We start from the raw sequence: 20,342 nt of genomic DNA, 5'->3' as shown, positions 1-20,342 counted from the left end.
CAATACAGGTAACAGTCAACAAAGACGCACAGAAATCAGGTGGTACAACAAGGTTCAACCTCACGGTGGGTACTGTGAAAAGATATTATATGACGGCTGAATACATAAGCACCTTTTTGGGTTGGATAAGGATTGTAACAACAGATCAGATCTTACGCTGACCTACATAAGTCACAAATTGAAAAGACAAAGATACTGTTACGAGAGCTGTTAGTCTGGTTCAAAGTTGGATAAACCCATTTGTTGGGCCACATGATACGATTAGTCTCTCCACTGCAAAAAGGCATCTCAAGACACAGTATCTGAGGTAATAAAGCTGTATGAAATAGGTGAACAGTGCTATACAGACTTCAAACTTGAGAATGATCCACCTATTAAGAAGTTTCATGACCCAATGAAAATGAACAAACTAAAAACCTTCATTAACATGTCCGAGAAGAAGACAGTGAACAGCAGTGGCACGGCAATCATCATGAACGCAAAGCACTGTTTGGTTGAATCACTGTGACAGCACAGAATAGGAACCTTCAAATGGCAGATGTACCCTCTCATCCCTTAGGACCTTTACCATGGGCCTTAGCAACTCCAGAACGCCTGTTGTGAAAGACAAACAAAGCTGTTTCAGCAACATACTGAGCGATGGTATGGGTCTTGTTCAGGGAGTAAAAGGAGAGCAATCAAACTTGGGTGAGGTGGCTACGTCTGTCTTGTCCATGGCTTTGCGGGAAGGAGATAAGAGTCAAAGAATCGATGTTGTGATTGATATGTACAATGAGACGTCTATTAAGAACAGAAAAAGGACAATCAGAGGGAAAGAACTCGGACACCAGTCACAGAGCATCTCACCTTCCCATAGTGTCGGACAGTGGAGGAAATGCCTAAGCCACGTAAGGAATAAAAAAACTCTTGTTGCATTTCTTGTTAACGAATGGAGAAAACCAGAATATTCTGTAAAACTTAAGAATAAAACATTGTTCACAAACTGTGAAGATAAATTCTACAAAATCACATCTGCAGTGTCCGATCTCAACAGGACACAACAGGAGGCAGCTGGTTGTTTGATGCTGCACACGCTGCTAATGAGGGTTACGAGGCAGTAACGGTAAGCTCAGATGACACAGATGAGTCGATCATGTGTTTGGGATTCCATGAGGATTCCATGACAGAGTCATGGCTAAATTGTTTCTGAAATGTGGTACTAAAATACGCATGTGAGTCCTTGACATTGGGAAAGTAGCTTCAACTGTTGGTGAAAATGTTTGTCGAGCTATGACAGGTCTCCACACATTTACAGAATGTGACAGTAGGAGCATTTGTGGGGAAAGGAAATGTAAGTGCATTCACAATCCTGTCTGCCAGCAGACATACACAGGAAACATTTCCACAGCTCAGAGACAAATGGGATCTCTCTAAAGAACTAATGGACAAATTGGAGCAATTATTGTGCATGCTGTATGCACCAAAATCTTCGGTTTATTATGTGAATGACTTGAGATATCACCTATTCTGCGCAAAGAAGGGTGAAGTAGACAGTCATCAACTTCCACCTTGCAGGGACTGTCTGAAGAAAAATGCTGAATGTGAGAATTATCAAGCTGCTATAAGCAAGAGATGCCTTCTGAATGATCCACAGGCCCTACTCCCATTGGGAGAGGGTGGAAGTCGGCAAACACGAGGGAGCAGACAGACTGGTAGCGGACTGGATGGAGGGGCAGCCAGCACCTCGGGCTGTGTTAGATCTACGCTTGTAACTGCATTAGCAACTGCAAACTGCCAGCATGTGTCTGCTGTCTAAAGGACCTCAAGTGCACTGACGTGCAGACTTCCCGCCTGTGAGAATCAGACGCAGAGAATGATGACAGCTGTTCAGAAGAAGACTACAACTAATGTTAATGATAAAATTGTGTTTATGTTCACTCGTGACATACATTGCCTATGTAATATGTGACACCTAATATTATTTAAAATTATAAGTGAAAATTATGCATATAATATAAATCAATATATGAGGAATACAATGAAGTTTTATTGTTATTTTAAGGACTATGCGGTTATGATTACAATTAATAATCATCAATATTTTTAAATTACAGTGAATTTAACCAGTCTGATGGAATTTGATTTATTTTTCACATATTATGATGAATGTGTACACTATTTATCAAAAATATGAAAGCCATTAGTTTTTCGGCTATGGTTGCTAATCCAATAATATCAGACAAAAAGCAAAGAGTGATGACTTGCAATCACATATTTTCCATCTCTAGGCATCAAAACCTTGGAAAAAATAAATCATGTTAGAACTTTTCTCTCCGCCACACCCTCCTCCGCTTCTCCCCACTCTGAGTGGTACCAATAGCCTAAATGTGGGGTCATGGCTCATGGCCTAGGGTGACCACTTCCTGCGACATGTGGCAAAAATCAATCCTGCAAAGAAACAGTCTTCAAAAATCCAAGATGGAGAAAATCTCTCCTGGCTGAGCACATGCACTGGTGTGGCTAAGTTTCCCTAACATATCCAATTCAGCTCCTCTCCTGATCTAATTGCTGGGTCACCCATCTGGCTGGGGAGCAAAAAATGGGGGGAGTCTGGTTTCTGTCCTAGGTGGCATTCCCTCCTTTGAAGACCCGTATGGCCATCCTACCCCTACCTTCTCTGCCATCTGCTACAGCAGTTCTCCTTCCACCAGTAACTTCATTTGTTTCAGCCCAGGTCACTTCACACCTCATTAAGGTAGCCTGGCCCAGGCTGCCAGATGCTGACCAATCAGGAAAGGGCACTAGAAGGCTCATTTTGGTAACTTTCTGAAAGAGTTCTAAAAAGGTCTAAATCGCTTTCCCTGTAACAGTTATAATAAATATAACATTGGCAAGTTGTTGGATTTATTCTATAAACTTGATATCAAACATGATATATTTAGCTCCTCCCTAGGCGAAATGAGACTATAGAGCCTTCCAATGTTAGCCTATGGAACGAATGCACTACAAAGGGGAAAACCAAATATGGCAGGGATTATAAAACATCTTTTATAATGTCTGTGCTTATATTTACACTGCACCCAACCCTTGGGGGCACCTAGGACAGACTTTAGAGGTGACACGTGTGAAATAAGGTAGTTTGAGACTGTGGAAGTACTTTTAATTCCAAAGTCCAAATTGGGGTTAACTTTAATTTATGAGCAGACAGCAAGGCAGGTCTGCAGTGCAGCCATGGGCGCAATAACTCAACTGGGGTTGCTAAAGCTACATGCCCTACCATATAGTCAGAGCAAATTATAATGATGCCCTACTATATACTAGGGACTTACTGGTAGGATGTCAGAGCTTATTATAATTACACCTAATTTGCATATACCTTTTTGTAGGAAGTTGGCTCTGTATGCACTATTTCAAAGTAAGGAATAGTATGCACAGAGTCCAAGGGTTCCCCTTAGAGGTAAGATAGTGGCAAAAAGAGATAATACTAATGCTCTATTTTGTGGTAGTGTGGTCGAGCAGTATGCTTATCAAAGGAGTAGTGTTAAGCATTTGTTGTACCTACACACAGGCAATAAATGAGGAACACACACTCAGAGACAATTCCAGGCCAATAGGTTTTTGTATAGAAAAATATATTTTCTTAGTTTATTTTAAGAACCACAGGTTCAAATTCTACATGTAATACTTTGCATGAAAGATATTGCAGGTAAGTACTTTAGGAACTTTGAATAATCACAATAGCATATATACTTTTCAAATAAAACACATATAGCTATTTTAAAACTAGACACAGTTCAATTGTCACAGTTCCTAGGGGAGGTAAGTAATTGTTAGTTCTTGCAGGTAAGTAAACCACCTACGGGGTTCAAATTTGGGTCCAAGGAAGCCCACCGTTGGGGGTTCAGAGCAACCCCAAAGTTACCACACCAGCAGCTCAGGGCTGGTCAGGTGCAGTGTTCAAACTGGTGCCCAAAACGCATAGGCTTCAATGGAGAAGGGGGTGCCCCGGTTCCAGCCTGCCAGCAGGTAAGTACCCGCGTCTTCGGAGGGCAGACTAGGGGGGTTTTGTAGGGCACCGGGGGGGGGGGGGGTGACACAAGTTAGCACAGAAAGTACACCCTCAGCAGCACGGGGGCGGCCGGGTGCAGTGTGCAAACACACATCGGGTTTTCAATTGGAATCAATGGGAGACCAAGGGGTCTCTTCAGCGATGCAGGCTGGCAAGGGTGGGCTCCTCGGGGTAGCCACCACCTGGGCAAGGGAGAGGGCCTCCTGGGGGTCACTCCTGCACTGGGGATCCGATCTTTCAGGTCCTGGGGGCTGCGGGTGCAGAGTCTTTTCCAGGCGTCGGGATCTGGGAGCCAGGCAGTCGCGGTCTGGGGAGCCTCGGGATTCCCTCTGCAGGCGTCGCTGTGTGGGATCAGGGGGGGCAACTCTGGCTACTCACGGTATCATAGTCGCCGGGGAGTCCTCCCTAAAGAGTTGTTTCTCCACAAGTCGAGCCGGGGGCGTCGGGTGCAGAGTAGCAAGTCTCACGCTTCCGGCGGGAAAGGCAGTTGTCTTGAAGTTGCTTCTTTGGAAACAAAGTTGCAGTCTTTGGTGAACAGGGCCGCTGTTCTCTGGAGTTTCTTGGTCCTTCTAGAGCAGGGCAGTCCTCTGAGGATTCATAGGTCGCTGGTCCTGGGGAAAGCATCGCAGGGGCAGTATCTTGAGAAGGGGGGGGGAGACAGGCCGGTAGAGCTGGGGCCAAAGCAGTTGGTGTCCCCGTCTTCTCTGCAGGGTTTTTCAGCTCAGCAGTCCTCTTCTTCTTAGGTTGCAGGAATCTGAGTTCCTAGGTTCAGGGGAGCCCCTAAATATAGAATTTAGGGGTGTGTTTAGGTCAGGGAGGGCAGTAGCCAATGGCTACTAGCCCTGAGGGTGGCTACACCCTGTTTGTGCCTCCTCCCAAGGGGAGGGGGTCACATTCCTATCCCTATTGGGGGGATACTCCATCTGCAAGAAAGTCAGAGTCACTTCAGCTCAGGTTGCCTTAGGGGCTGTCCTGACTGGTCAGTGACTCCTCCTTGTTTTTCTCATTATCTCCTCCGGCCTTGCCGCCAAAAGTGGGGCCATGGCCGGAGGGGGCGGGCAACTCCACTAGCTGGAATGCCCTGTGGTGCTGTAACAAAGGGGGTGAGCCTTTGAGGCTCACCGCCAGGTGTTACAGTCCTGCAAGGGGGAGGTGATAAGCATCTCTACCCAGTACAGGCTTTGTTACTAGCCACAGAGTGACAAAGGCACTCTCCCCATGTGGCCAGCAACATGTCAGCCTACACGGATAGTTGGTTAAGGTTTCAGGGGGCACCTCTAAGGTGCCCTCTGGGGTGTATTTTACAATAAAATGTACACTGGCATCAGTGTGCATTTATTGTGCTGAGAAGTTTGATACCAAACTTCCCAGTTTTCAGTGTAGCCATTATGGTGCTGTGGGGTTCGTGTATGACAGACTCCCAGACCATATACTCTTATGGCTACCCTGCACTTACAATGTCTAAGGTTTGGCTTAGACACTGTAGGGGCACAGTGCTCATGCACTGGTGCCCTCACCTATGGTATAGTGCACCCTGCCTTAGGGCTGTAAGGCCTGCTAGAGGGGTGACTTATCTATACTGCATAGGCAGTGTGAGGTTGGCATGGCACCCTGAGGGGAGTGCCATGTCGACTTGCTCGTTTTGTCCTCACCAGCACACACAAGCTGGCAAGCAGTGTGTCTGTGCTGAGTGAGGGGTTCCCAGGGTGGAATAAGATATGCTGCAGCCCTTAGAGACCTTCCCTGGCATCAGGGCCCTTGGTACCAGGGGTACCAGTTACAAGGGACTTACCTCAATGCCAGGGTGTGCCAATTGTGTACACAGAAGTACAGGTTTAGGGAAATAACACTGGTGCTGGGGCCTGGTTAGCAGGCCTCAGCACACTTTCAAATCAAAACATAGCATCAGCAAAGGCAAAACGTCAGGGGGTAACCATGCCAAGGAGGCATTTCCTTACACTTTTAAACAGAGCATGGGCCCTGGGACTGGTTAGCAGTGCCGTGGGCACAGTCCGCATCAGTAACCACTATTATCAGTCACAAAATGGGGGTGATCAGAGCCAAAAGGATGTTGTTCTCACAACAAGATATAATAAATGCTCAGAGTCTAGGGAGACACCCTCAGCCTATAAACATCTGACATTGCTCACCAGTCTCCAAAACAGTAAAGGGGAGGTTAGTGGAGAGACTTAAGGCAGGTGATCTGTCCAGGCGCTGGCCTGCCCAATGAAAGCTACCATTCTGGACCTTCCCACCAGAGAGGTGGAGGGGTGGGGTTGATTAGTAGAGGGAGGCAAAGCAGGTGGTCTTCTCAGAAACCTGTCTGGTGATCTGTCCGGGGGCAATGCAGATGGTATGTAGGGCTGGTGCTGCCCGATGAACAGCCACCATTGTTCACCAGCCTCCCCAGGCTGCACATGGGGCTGAGGAGACCAGTAAAGGAGCACAGGGCTGGTGGGTTGTCCAGCTGCAGGGCTCCTGGCCTGCCCAGGTGATGGGCTGGTGGTCTGTCCTGGGGCAGGGGCTGTGGACTGCCCAGCGGCAGGGCTGGTGGGGTGCCCAGTGTCAGGGCTGGTGGTTTGTCCAGGGTCAAAGCAGGGCTGATGGCCTGTCATCATTGTTCACCAGCCTCCCTAAACTGTACCTGGGGCAGGGTGACTAGTTTAGGAACACGTGGCTGGTGGTCTGTCAGGCTGTAGGGCTAGTCATCTGTCCAAGTGCTGGGATGGTGATCTGTGCAGGAACACCACTAGTGGTCTCCCCAGGTACAGGGCTGCACCACCTACAGACAACATTCTTCACCTACTGTCCAGGACAGTACACAGGGCAGTGGTGATTACTGAAGGGGTGCAGGGCTGGTGGCCTGTGTAGAAGCCAGGTTGATGGGTCTGTCCAGGGGCAGAGCTGCACCATTAACAGCCACCAGTCGTCACTTGCATCCACAGACTTCGCACAGAGAAGTAGTGATTAGTGGATGGACACAGGGCTAGTGGTCTATTCTGACACATGGATGGTGATCTCTCCACATGCAGGGCTGGTGGTCTGCACTGGCACAAGAAACAACAGGGCTGGTGGTCTGGCCAAGTGCACAATCAATGGTAAGGGCTAGTGGAAAGTCAAAGAGTAATGCTGGGCTGGTGGACTGTTCAGGAAGGCATAGCTGGGGACTGTCAAGGGGAAGGGCTGGTGCTTTGTTTCAGGACGAGCTAGGAGACTGTTCAGGAGCAGTAAGGCATAGCTGGTGGTTGTAGGAAAGTACCATCTTGCCTGGCATGTTACCCCCATATTTCACTGTATTTATGTTGTTTTAGTCTATGTGTCACTGGGACCCTGCCAGGCAGGGCCCCAGTGCTCATAAGTATGTGCCCTGTATGGGTTCCCTGTGTGATGCCTAACTGTCTCACTGAGGCTCTGCTAACCAGAACCTCAGTGGTTATGCTCTCTCTGCTTTCCAAATTTGTCACTAACAGGCTGGTGACTAAATTTACCAATTCACATTGGCATACTGGTACACCCATATAATTCCCTAGTATATGGTACTGAGGTACCCAGGGTATTGGGGTTCCAGGAGATCCCTATGGGCTGCAGCATTTCTTTTGCCACCCATACGGAGCTCTGACAATTCTTACACAGGCCTGCCAGTGCAGCCTGAGTGAAATAACGTCCGTTATTTCACCACCATTTACCACTGCACTTAAGTAACTTATAAGTCACCTATATGTTTAACCTTCACCTGGTGAAGGTTGGGTGCAAAGTTACTTGGTGTGTGGGCACCATGGCACTAGCCCCCACACCGTTCAGGGCAAATTCCCCGGACTTTGTGAGTGCGGGGACACCATTACACGTGTGCACTATACATAGGTCTCTACCTACGTAGAGCGGCACAATGGTAACTCCGAACATGGCCATGTAACATGTCTAAGATCATGGAATTGTCACCCCAATGCCATTCTGGCATTGGGGTGACAATTCCATGGTCCCCCGGGTCTCTAGCATAGTACCCGAGTACTGCCAAACTGCCTTTCCGGGTCTCCACTGCAGCTGCTGCCAACCCCTCAGACAGGTTTCTGCCCTCCTGGGGTCCAGGCAGCCCTGGCCCAGGAAGGCAAAACAAAGGATTTCCTCTGAGAGAGGGTGTTACACCCTGTCCCTTTGGAAATAGGTATGAAGGCTGGGGAGGAGTAGCCTCCCCCAGCCTCTGGAAATGCTTTGATGGGCACAGATGATGCCCATCTCTGCATAAGCCAGTCTACACCGGTTCAGGGATCCCCCAGCCCTGCTCTGGTGGGAAACTGGACAAAAGAAAGGGAAGTGACCACTCCCCTGACCTGCACCTCCCAGGGGAGGTGCCCAGAGCTCCTCCAGTGTGTCCCAGACCTCTGCCATCTTGGATTTAGAGGTGCTGGGGGCACACTGGACTGCTCTGAGTAGCCAGTGCCAGCAGGTGACATCAGAGGCTCCTTCTGATAGGCTCTTACCTGTATTGGTAGCCAATCCTCCTTTGTTGGTAGCCAAACCCCCTTTTCTGGCTATTTAGGGTCTCTGCTTTGGGGAATTCTTTATATAATGAATGCAAGAGCTCACCAGAGTTCCTCTGCATCTTCCTCTTCACCTTCTGCCAAAGGATCGACTGCTGACTGCTCAGGACGCCTGCAAAACCGCAACAAAGTAGCAAGACGACTACTAGCAACCTTGTATCGCCTCATCCTGCTGGCTTTCTCGACTGTTTCCAGGTGGTGCATACTCTGGACGTAGCCTGCCTCCTCTCTGCACTAGGAGCTCTGAAGAAATCTCCCGTGGGTCGACGGAATCTTCCCCCTGCTAACGCAGGCACCAAAAGACTGCATCACTGGTCCTCTGGGTCCCCTCTCATCCTGATGAGCGTGGTCCCTGAAACTCAGCAACTCTGTCCAAGTGACTCCCACAGTCCAGTGACTCTTCAGTCCAAGTTTGGTGGAGGTAAGTCCTTGCCTCCCCACGCTAGACTGCATTGCTGGGTACCGCTTGATTTGCAGCTGCTCCGGCTCCTGTGCACTCTTCCAGGATTTCCTCCATGCACAGCCAAGCCTGGGTCCCCGACACTCTATCCTGCAGTGCACAACCTGCTGAGTTGTCCTCCGGCGTCGTGGGACTCCCTCTTGTACAGGCACTTTTGCAGGTGCTGCCTGCTTCTGTGAGGGCTCCCTGAGTTGCTGGGTGCCCCCTCTGTCTCCTCCTCCAAGTGGCGACATCCCGGTCCCTCCTGGGCCACAGCAGCACCCAAAAACCTCTACCGTGACCCTTGCAGCTAGCAAGGCTTGTTTGTGGTCTTTCTGCGTGGGAACACCTCTGCAAGCTTCAACGCGACGCAGGATATCCGTCTTCCAAAGGAAACGTCCCTAGCTCTCTTCTTTCTTGCAGAACTCCAAGCTTCTTCCAACAGGTGGCAGCTTCCTTGCATCCTCAGCTGGCATTCCTGGGCTCCTGCCCACTCTCGACACTGTTGCGACTATTGGTCTTGGTCCCCTTGTCTTACAGGTACTCAGGTCCGGTAATCCACTGTTGTTGCATTGCTGGTGTTTGTTCTTCCTTCAGAATCCCCCTATCACGACTTCTGAGCTCTCTGGGGGTAGTAGATGCACTTTACACCTACCTTTCAGGGTCTTGGGGTGGGCTATTTTTCTAACCCTCACTGTTTTCTTACAGCCCCAGCGACCCTCTACAAGCTCACATAGGTTTGGGGTCCATTCGTGGTTCGCATTCCACTTTTGGTGTATATGGTTTGTGTTGCCCCTATACCTATGTGCTCCTATTGCAATCTATTGTAATGCTACACTGTTTGCATTACTTTTCTTGCTATTACTTACCTAATTTTGGTTTGTGTACACATATCTTGTGTATATAACTTATCCTCATACTGAGGATACTCACTGAGATACTTTTGGCATATTGTCATAAAAATAAAGTACCTTTATTTTTTAGTAATTCTGTGTATTGTGTTTTCTTATGATATTGTGCATATGACACCAGTGGTATAGTAGGAGCTTTACATGTCTCCTAGTTCAGCCTAAGCTGCTTTGCCATAGCTACCTTCTATCAGCCTAAGCTGCTAGAAACACCTCTTCTACACTAATAAGGGATAACTGGACCTGGCACAAGGTGTAAGTACCTCTGGTACCCACTACAAGCCAGGCCAGCCTCCTACAGTGGTCTGTACAGGTGGAGAGCTGCACCACTAACAGACACTTCTTCCCCAACCATCGAGATGCGGGGAAGTGGGACACTGTACAATGCACAGCCATCACTTCTTGCTCGCCCTCCCAGGGTGTACCGCCATTGACCAGCCATGAATTCAGATTGAAAAGTGCACCCTGAGCCCTGAAGGGGTAGTCTTCCTTCAGATGTGAGCAACCTCACACTGGGCGTGCCTGCCACCATGCCATGCAGCTGCGTCAGAATGGTCCACGTCCATCCTCTTCCCAACCTAAAACCCCAGAAGCCTAGCACCGGCTGGTCACAAAAGGAACCTTAAGAACTTCTTTCACTTGGACCCCCACTAAAGACACATACAAGCTCCATTACTGCAGACAAATGTGAGAACAATGCCATTTTCATGCCCACTGGGTGACCAGCACCCCACTTACCAAAGTGATCATCATGCACAGTCCAAGAGTAAGGGATGGAATCAGGGGCACTGCTGTGCCAGCGGGCGGCAGCGGGTACCACCCCTCTTAGGTGACAATACCTTGGTCCAGGTCGTGTAGCGCTTCTCTTCAATGCATGCCGAGTGCCAGAAAATAGCCGCGCCAGGCTACCACACCACATCCTGCCCTAGGGAAACAAAACGGGGGACAATGAGATCAAAGAACCAGAACCTCCAAAACAGCAGACACTGATGGTACCCAGTAGGAAAAGGTTATGAATACTGAAAATGGTCCTTTGTTGAAGGGTGAGGTATGCAAAGGGAGGAATCATCTGTCTTAAATAGGTTGGTTGTCCAAAGGGAGGGATCCTGTCTATACATGGATAGAAAATCCAAAGTGAGGTTCCTGTGTCTAAATGGTAAGGTGTCCAAATTTGGGGCCTTAGATTGGACTGGTAAGGTATCCAAAGTGAAGGACCGAGTGTCTGAATGGTAAGGTGAGGAAAGCAAAGGACCCCATATCTGAACAGTAAGGTGTCAGTCAGTCAAATTTAGTCTGTCAAAGAAGTAATTTTACAAAATCACACAACTTTTTAAATAATATAAGTAAAGTTAGGATAATTTGTAAAATTTCATGAACACATTTAGAATTGTTTAAAAGAGTTTAAACAATAATTCTGATACCATTTTTTATTAGAATAGGCTTCAACATTATCCTTCATATGTGCCGCAAACAATATAACAAACTGTGTGCAGTGCTACAGTTTGCTTTCAGCCTGCAGATACATTTACTCTCATTTATATGAATACCAGTAATGAGCTCAGGTTGAGGATAGTGGGAATTTAACCCTATTCTAAATTTTAATAAGACAAGTCATATCTCAGGGATAGGTAGGTAATCAATATATAGATAAACAGAGACTTCTTGCAGTGACTCTTAAAAACTTGGTAGAACTTATTTAGATAAACGGAATCCATTTCTCTTGATCCTTTCTAGGTTTTGTCTGCATGTGCATTTGCGCCTGCTTGCGAAATCTTTTGTTAGTATAACAAAAAATAAAAAAAGTTTAAAGTGGCTTAGAACCAGCCCCTTACTTACCTGAACTCAACACCGGCCTATCCAATGCTGCTCTGATGTACCTCCTTCGCAGTGGCCAGAACATCGTCTTCAAGTCACTTCCTGTCATCATCTTTGTCTTCTTCACCGATCTTGCCGTCTAGTTGCCTATGTACCAAGTACTCCTTCCGGTCACTTCCTATTGGGCACTGGCCAGTGTCCTTCCTCTGGCTGCGACACTGAGGGTACTTATTTTTCTTCCTGCATGCCATCTTCTTTCTTCGCTGATGTCTTCTTTCTACACTGCTGTCTTCTCTGTCTTCCTTCTTTATTGCAGTCTTCTTTTTTCTTCCAGCATGCCATCTCCTTACTTCACTCATGTCTTCTTTCTTTGACGCCTTCTTCTCGGTCTTCTTTCTTTGTTGCAGTCCGTCTTCTTTTTGTTTCTGCATACCGTCTTCCATCTTCACTATCTTCTTTACCGCATGCCGTCTTCTGTCTTCTCACAGCTTCTGTCTTCTCACGCCTTCTGTCTTCTCACGCCTTCTGTCTTCTCACATCTTCTGTCTTCTGCCTTCTCACATCTTCTGTCTTCTTACATCTTCTGTCTTCTACCGTCTTCACACTGCTTCTGTCTTCTTCTTCCATCATCTTCCATTGTGTTCCGTCTTCTGCCTTCTTTCATCTTTTCTCATCTTCTGCCGTCTTCCGTCTTCTTCTAACACGCATGCCAATACATTTCACCTGTGTCTCTTTTTCTATGTAACTGGCTTACAAATATTAGAAAAATGTTATAATAATGTTTGCTTTTAATTTATTAAAACAAACATTATTATAACATTTCTGTAATATTTGTAAGCCAGTTACAGAGAAAATAAAGACAAAGGCCAGTCCTACTGGCTTTGCCAATGCTTGTTTAATCAGTGACCTCAATTCCAGCTTCGACAAGGTTAATGATAGATCAGGGATATGTAGATTTATCAAGTGCACACTACATACCACAGATAAAACCGTTCCTATATCTTGAGCCTTTCTTAATTCAAACATTCCTACCTCCTCTCTGCAGAGGGTCATGATTTTCATTGGGTGAAGGGACAAGGCTAACTCAGATCCTACCCAAGAGACCCGGCGGGGGGGTGACAAGCCTCACCCAGAAGCATCAGATGGTCCTACCCAAGAGACCCGGCGGGTAGTGAAAAGCCATACCCAGAAGCATCAGATGGTCCTACCCAAGAGACCCGGCGGGGGGGTGACAAGCCTCACCCAGAAGCATCAGATGGTCCTACCCAAGAGACCCGGCGGGTAGTGAAAAGCCTCACCCAGAAGCATCAGATGGTCCTACCCAAGAGACCTGGCGGGGTGGTAACAAGCCTCACCCAAATGCTTCAGATGGTCCTACCCAAGAGACTCGGCAGGGTGGTGACAAACCTCACCCAGAAGCATCAGATGGTCCTACCCAAGAGACTCGGCGGGGTGGTGACAAGCCTCACCCAGAAGCATCAGATGGTCCTACCCAAGAGACCTGGCGGGGTGGTGACAAGTCTCACCCAGATGCATCAGATGGTCCTACCAAAGAGACCTGGCGGGTGCGGTGACAAGCCTCACCCAGAAGCATCAGATGGTCCTACCCAAGAGACCTGGCGGGTGGTGATAAGCCTCACCCAGAAGCATCAGATGGTCCTACCCAAGAGACCTGGCAGTGGTGGTGACAAGCCTCACCCAGATGCATCAGATGGTCCTACCCAAGAGACCTGGCGGGGTGGTAACAAGCCTCACCCAGATGCATCAGATGGTCCAACCCAAGAGACTCGGTGGGGTGGTGACAAGCCTCACCCAGAAGCATCAGATGGTCCTACCGAAAGACACCTGGCGGGGTGGTGATGACAAGCCTCACCCAGAAGCATCAGATGGTTCTACCCAAGAGACCTGGCAGTGGTGGTGACAAGCCTCACCCAGAAGCATCAGATGGTCCTACCCAACAGACCTGGCGGGCGGTGACAAGCCTCACCCAGAAGCATCAGATGGTCCTACCCAAGAGACCTGGTGGGGTGGTAACAAGCCTCATCCAGATGCATCAGATGGTCCTACCCAAGAGACTCGGCGGGGTGGTGACAAGCCTAACCCAGAAGCATCAGATGGGCCTAACCAAGAGACTCGGCGTGTGGTGACAAGCCTCACCCAGAAGCATCAGATGGTCCTACCCAAGAGACCTGGCAGGGTGGTGACAATCCTCACCCAGATGCATCAGATGGGCCTACCGAAGAGACCTGGCGGGTGCGGTGACAAGCCTCACCCAGAAGCATCAGATGGTCCTACCCAAGAGACCTGGCAGTGGTGGTGACAAGCCTCACCCAGATGCATCAGATGGGCCTACCGAAGAGACCTGGCGGGTGGTGACAAGCCTCACCCAGAAGCATCAGATGGTCCTACCCAAGAGACCTGGCAGTGGTGGTGACAAGCCTCACCCAGATGCATCAGATGGTCCTACCCAAGAGACCTGGCGGGGTGGTGACAAGCCTCACCCAGAAGCATCAGATGGTCCTACCCAAGAGACCTGGCAGTGGTGGTGACAAGCCTCACCCAGATGCATCAGATGGTCCTACCCAAGAGACCCGGCGGGTGGTGACAAGCCTCACCCAGAAGCATCAGATGGTCCTACCCAAGAGACCTGGCGGGTGGTGACAAGTCTGTGGAATGTTGTCTTATAATATAAGCTATTTATGCTGCGGGACTGGTGTGCAATGATTGTTTTATCGCTATTACGGTGGGCCCTTGCAGCTCCAGCTGGTTTGTGGTTTTGTTTATTACCAATATAAATTTTAAAAAAACATCAATTCCCTGACAAGCTAGATATGAAGTGGGCAGCAATAGAGGGTGCAAAAGCTCTGCAGAACAAGCAACATATCTGTTAAGATCCTGGTGTCCTTTTAAACCAAATTAATACTTTTTATTTTTTTTAAGGGGAATAACACACAAGGTTTAGCATTATGTTGTGTTCACCTTATTAGCTGCAAGGGCACCCCTGTTTTGTGCCACGCCGCCACTTTGGTGTAAGTCATGCTCTGTTTAAATGGTGCAAACATTCAGAAAAACCAGATTTTTATAAAATGATCTAGGACACAATTTTTCACAAGAACCCTGGCCAGCTCTGCCATTGTGATGCAGCTAACTTTGTTTGACGGAGCGATACTGTTGAGATGGAAAAGCCCCTGCATGGACGTGGCGGTGCACCCCTGCCCGAGTGCCCAGCTGCACCAATAACTGGACCACTGGTACTTATTTTGATATTTGGTGAACATGGATCTTTGGTGTGCACCATCACCTAGACTTGTCTCATGGTAATGGATCTTGTTACACAGTGAGGGCCGTACCAAGCACTACCTGCCCTTGCCAGGAATTAAGAGACACAAGCACAGTGGAGACAGCATACAGGTTTTGTCTTTGATCGAAATCACTAGTGTGCCAAGGTCTAGTTACCTGGTGCCTACAGGCCCACTAGTGTCTAATTCCACAGCTGTGTTCTTAATTCACTCTTGGCTAACATGTAGTGCTGAAGCGTTGTGCAACGCATGACAATTGTGTGTGCGTGCTGGGGTGCATGGGTGCCAGAGGAAGGTAAATGACATGGAGGCCTGTGGTTGCCCAAAGCCTGGAAATGCTAGTTCGAGGTGAGTACCGCAAACACCAGACAGAGATGTGCAGTGCTCACTTTCGTGGTTTCAGGAATACCTTCCCTCGCAAATACATCTTTTAAGAATTCGATCACAGTATCAGTAGTTATATTGCCAACCATACGAACCTCTGGCCATTTGGAAAAATAATCAACTAGGACAATCGCATACTCTTCCTTAGCAGGTAAGTTAACAAACAGACCCCTAAAATCAATCGCAACTTTGCGCCCAGGGCCATCTGGCAACTCAACCAACTGTAAAGGTGCCACTAATGGTTTCACAGACTTGTCACTCAATACACACTTACCACACTCTCTTACCCAACTGTCTACCGTACCATCTAACCCCGGCCACCAAAAAATGTCTTTGATCTTCCTCCTGGTACTTGCAGTTGAACAATATAGATATAATTTTTTTTTTTTTTTTTAAGTACAGAGTCCAGTCACAATAAATTCCGGCACTTCCAACAAGTCAAATGTATAGACAAAGGTTCTTTTTGTAATTATAAGCACAAGGCTGAGGAGCCTCAGGAGAGTCCAACATAGACACGGGCCAGCTGAAGGCTGAGGAGCCTCAGGAGAGTCCAACATAGACACGGGCCAGCTGAAGGCTGAGGAGCCTCAGGAGAGTCCAACATAGACACGGGCCAGCTGAAGGCTGAGGAGCCGTAGGAGAGTCCATCATAGACACGGGCCAGCTGAAGGCTGAGGAGCCTCAGGAGAGTCCAACATAGACACAGGCTGAGGAGCCTCAGGAGAGTCCAACATACACACGGGCCAGCTGAGGGCTGAGGAGTCTCAGGAGAGTCCAACATAGACATATAAGACTGAGGACGTTCTGACGCGTCTTCGGGAAAAGAGCGCAGGAGGTCGCAGCCCCCCAGCATCTGATTCTGTGACTGTTCTAGGACATTAATTCCCACGGGCCTTGGACAAATTTAGGACTTTGTGCTGCTGAAGTTGACTTAAGGCTAAATTCAGACCTTGTTACGTGGTGACGAGCACAGCCACATGCGAACGTCATTAACGGAAAAGGTGGGTTCTCTTTTAGGGGAAAAGAAACCACTTGGAAGGGAGGGGGGACCTTCTCAACAGTTAAGGAGGACCCGGCTATGCTCTCCTAGAACGTGAACATCAAACCAATACTCATCTGTCAATGTAAGATAAACCCACAGAACTAAAATGACTTTGGGTATCAGGGGAAGAAAGGTTTTCTTTTTAAGTACATATATTTGTACAGAAAAAGAAAACCGTTTTTCCCCTGAAACCCAAGACATTCAACAACGTAATTTCAGTTCTAGGAGTTTCACATCCGAACTTCACCTCCATTATCAAATGGGGAATAACCGGCAACACTAGACGGGAAAGAGGCTTTCAGGGCCATTGCCCAGGATGACACCAGCGCTGACCCTAAGAGGCTGTGGGGGTTATTTGGGTTTGTATGGCTACTTGCAAGTGAGGATTGGACGGGAAACTGCTTATTGTGGTCACTGTTTGTGTTTTGAGTCTTGAGCCTGTGTACGCCTCACACCTGAGTTCCTTCACAGTACTCCAGCGTTCCACTGAGTTCGTTCACAGTACTCCTGCGTTCCACTAACTTCCTTCACAGTACTCCAGCATTCCACTGAGTTCCTTCACAGTACTCCTGCATTCCACTGAGTTCCTTCACAGTACTCCAGCATTCCACTGAGTTCCTTCACAGTACTCCTGCATTCCACTAAGTTCCTTCACAGTACTCCAGCATTCCACTGAGTTCCTTCACAGTACTCCAACATTCTACTGAGTTCCTTCACAGTACTCCTGCATTCCACCAACTTTCCATTCAATCTAGCATTTTTGCAACTCCACCTGCCCCCCTCCCCAGTAGTCTCTGTGTACTCCGCCTTCTCTTTCCAGCCAAGACCCCACTTCTCAGCGGTTTATGTTAATATCATTCTGAAATGTCTCTCCAGAAGGGCAACACCCAGAATGGGGCATTACATTATCTGGCACTTAAGTAGGACAATCTGTATGGCACACCCGACCATATGTACTGCCAAACACAAGTCCGCTACCCGAGGAACCCTAAACAGGACTGTAAGGAAATGGCTCCCTGTTGCAGTTACCCCCCACTTTTTGCCTGATACTGATGCTGACTTGACTGAGAAGTGTGCTGGGACCCTGCTAACCAGGCCCCAGCACCAGTGTTCTTTCACCTAAAATGTACCATTGTTTCCACAATTGGCACAACCCTGGCACCTAGGTAAGTCCCTTGTAACTGGTACCCCTGGTACCAAGGGCCCTGATGCCAGGGAAGGTTTCTAAGGGCTGCAGCATGTCTTATGCCACCCTAGGGACCCCTCACTCAGCACAGACACACTGCTTGCCAGCTTGTGTGTGCTGGTGGGGAGAAAATGACTAAGTCCCCTCAGGGTGCCATGCCAACCTCACACTGCCTATGGCATAGGCAAGTCACCCCTCTAACAGGCCTTACATCCCTAAGGCAGGGTGCACTATACCACAGGTGAGGGCATAGGTGCATGAGCACTATGCCCCTACAGTGTCTAAGCAAAACCTTAGACATTGTAAGTGCAGGGTAGCCATAAGAGTATATGGTCTGGGAGTCTGTCAAAAACGAACTCCAGAGCTCCATGATGGCTACACTGAATACTGGGAAGTTGACTGACTGGTCTGTGCCAGCCTGCTGCTGAGAGACGAGTTTCTGACCCCATGTGGTGAGGACCTTTGTGCTCTCTGGGGACAGAAACAAAAGCCAGCTCTGGGTGGAGATGCTTCACACCTCCCCCCTGCAGGAACTGTAAAACCTAGCATTGAGCCTCAAAGGCTCAGGCTTCGTGTTACAATGCCCCAGGGCACTCCAGCTAGTGGAGATGCCCGCCCCATGAACACAGTCCCCACTTTTGGCGGCAAGTCCAGGAGAGATAATGAGAAAAACAAGGAGGAGTCACTGGCCAGTCAGGACAGCCCCTAAGATGTCCTGAGCTGAGGTGACTCTGACTTTTAGAAATCCTCCATCTTGCAGATGGAGGATTCCCCCAATAGGTTTAGGGATGTGCCCCCCTCCCCTCAGGGAGGAGGCACAAAGAGGGTTTAGCCACCCTCAAGGACACTAGCCATTGGCTACTGCCCTCCCAGACCAAAACACACCCCTAAATTTAGTATTTAAGGGCTCCCCAGAACCTAGAAAGTAGATTCCTGCAACCTAAGAAGAAGAGGACTGCTAAGCTGAAAAACCCTGCATAGAAGACGGAGACACCAACTCCTTTGGCCTCAGCTCTACTGGCCTGTCTCCCCACTTCTAAAGACACTGCTCCAGCGACGCTTTCCCCAGGGACCAGCGACCTCTGAATCCTCAGAGGACTGCCCTGCTCTAGAAGGACCAAGAACTCCTGAGGACAGCAGCCCTGTTCACCAAAGACTGCAACTTTGAAACAAAGCAGCAACTTTGAAACAACTTGCGTTTCCCGCCGGAAGCGTGAGACTTGCTACTCTGCACCTGACGCCCCCGGCTCGACTTGTGGAGAACAATCACTTCAGGGAGGACTCCCCGGTGACTGCGAGACCGTGAGTAGCCAGAGTTGCCCCCCCTGAGCTCCCACAGCGACGTCTGCAGAGGGAATCCCGAGGCTCCCCCTGACCGCGACTGCCTGCTCCTCAGATACCGACGCCTGGTAAAGACTCTGCACCCGCAGCCCCCAGGACCTGAAGGATCTGAACTCCAGTGCAGGAGTGACCCCCAGGAGGCCCTCTCCCTTGTCCAGGTGGTGGCTACCCCGAGGAGCCCACCCCTTGCCTGCCTGCATCGCTGAAGAGGGGTCTCCCATTGAAACCTATTGAAAACCCGACACGTGTTTGCACACTGCACCCGGCTGCCCCCTGCGCTGCTGAGGGTGTACTTTCTGTGTGGACTTGTGTCCCCCCCCGGTGCCCTACAAACCCCCCCTGGTCTGCCCTCCGAAGAAGCGGGTACTTACCTGCTGGCAGACTGGAACTGGGGCACCCCCTTCTCCATTGAAGCCTATGCGTTTTGGGCACCTCTTTGAACTCTGCACCTGGCCAGCCCTGAGCTGCTGGTGTGGTAACTTTGGGGTTGCTCTGAACCCCCAACGGTGGGCTACCTGGGATCCAAACTTGAACCCCGTAGGTGGTTTACTTACCTGCAAAAACTAATAAACTCTTACTCCCCCCAGGAACTGTTGAAAATTGCACTAAGTGTCTAGTTTTAAAATAGCTATGTCATTTATGTGAAACGTGTATGTGCTATTTTGCTAATTCAAAGTTCTTAAAGTACCTACCTGCAATACCTTTCATTTGAAGTATTACATGTAAATCTTGAACCTGTGGTTCTTAAAATAAACTAAGAAAAGATATTTTTCTATACAAAAACCTATTGGCTGGATTTGTCTCTGAGTGTGTGTTCCTCATTTATTGCCTGTGTGTATGTACAACAAATGCTTAACACTACTCCTTTGATAAGCCTACTGCTCGACCACACTACCACAAAACAGAGCATTAGTATTATCTCTTTTTGCCACTATTTTACCTCTAAGGGGAACCCTTGGACTCTGTGCATGCTATTCCTTACTTTGAAATAGTGCATACAGAGCCAACTTCCTACAAGGACTCACTCACCTCAAAGATTCACAGGCCTGAGAAAGAGAGACCGTAAAGTACTTCCCACCCACTGAACCTCCTCGGCATCAGTCATTACATGATGAGCCAGAGACAATCTGTAATATATACATAACAACTCCCACTGCAGAGCAGTGCGTCAGAGATCCCGTGTGCAGCACAGGTATCCCATGCAAGGCCTGGTTTCAGCTTCCCTTACTCACTAAATTCAGGTTATAAAAAAGGTTAAAGGAATTGCAACGTTTTTCTGAAAAGAAAATTCAGTTTAATGATAGAGTTCTGGGGGGGATCTTTAATAAAGTGAACAGTGCTG

General features: G+C 48.6%; 1 protein-coding gene across 5 annotated transcripts in view; it reads right to left on the bottom strand.

Moving 5' to 3' along the window:
* TMLHE (trimethyllysine hydroxylase, epsilon) overlaps positions 1 to 20,342 on the bottom strand; it is a 154,278-nt gene that overhangs the window by 85,316 nt on the left and 48,620 nt on the right. For all 5 annotated transcript variants that reach the window (XM_069212136.1, XM_069212139.1, XM_069212137.1 and 2 more), the window contains exon 2: positions 10,672 to 10,858. In XM_069212136.1, the coding sequence (XP_069068237.1) occupies positions 10,672 to 10,852 (181 nt within the window). In that variant the 5' untranslated portion in view covers positions 10,853 to 10,858. The remainder of the gene's footprint in view (positions 1 to 10,671; positions 10,859 to 20,342) is intronic.

The sequence above is a fragment of the Pleurodeles waltl genome, chromosome 10 (assembly GCF_031143425.1).
Source record: "Pleurodeles waltl isolate 20211129_DDA chromosome 10, aPleWal1.hap1.20221129, whole genome shotgun sequence".
Lineage (NCBI taxonomy): Eukaryota > Metazoa > Chordata > Amphibia > Caudata > Salamandridae > Pleurodeles > Pleurodeles waltl.
This window is presented reverse-complemented; position numbering and strand designations above follow the sequence as displayed.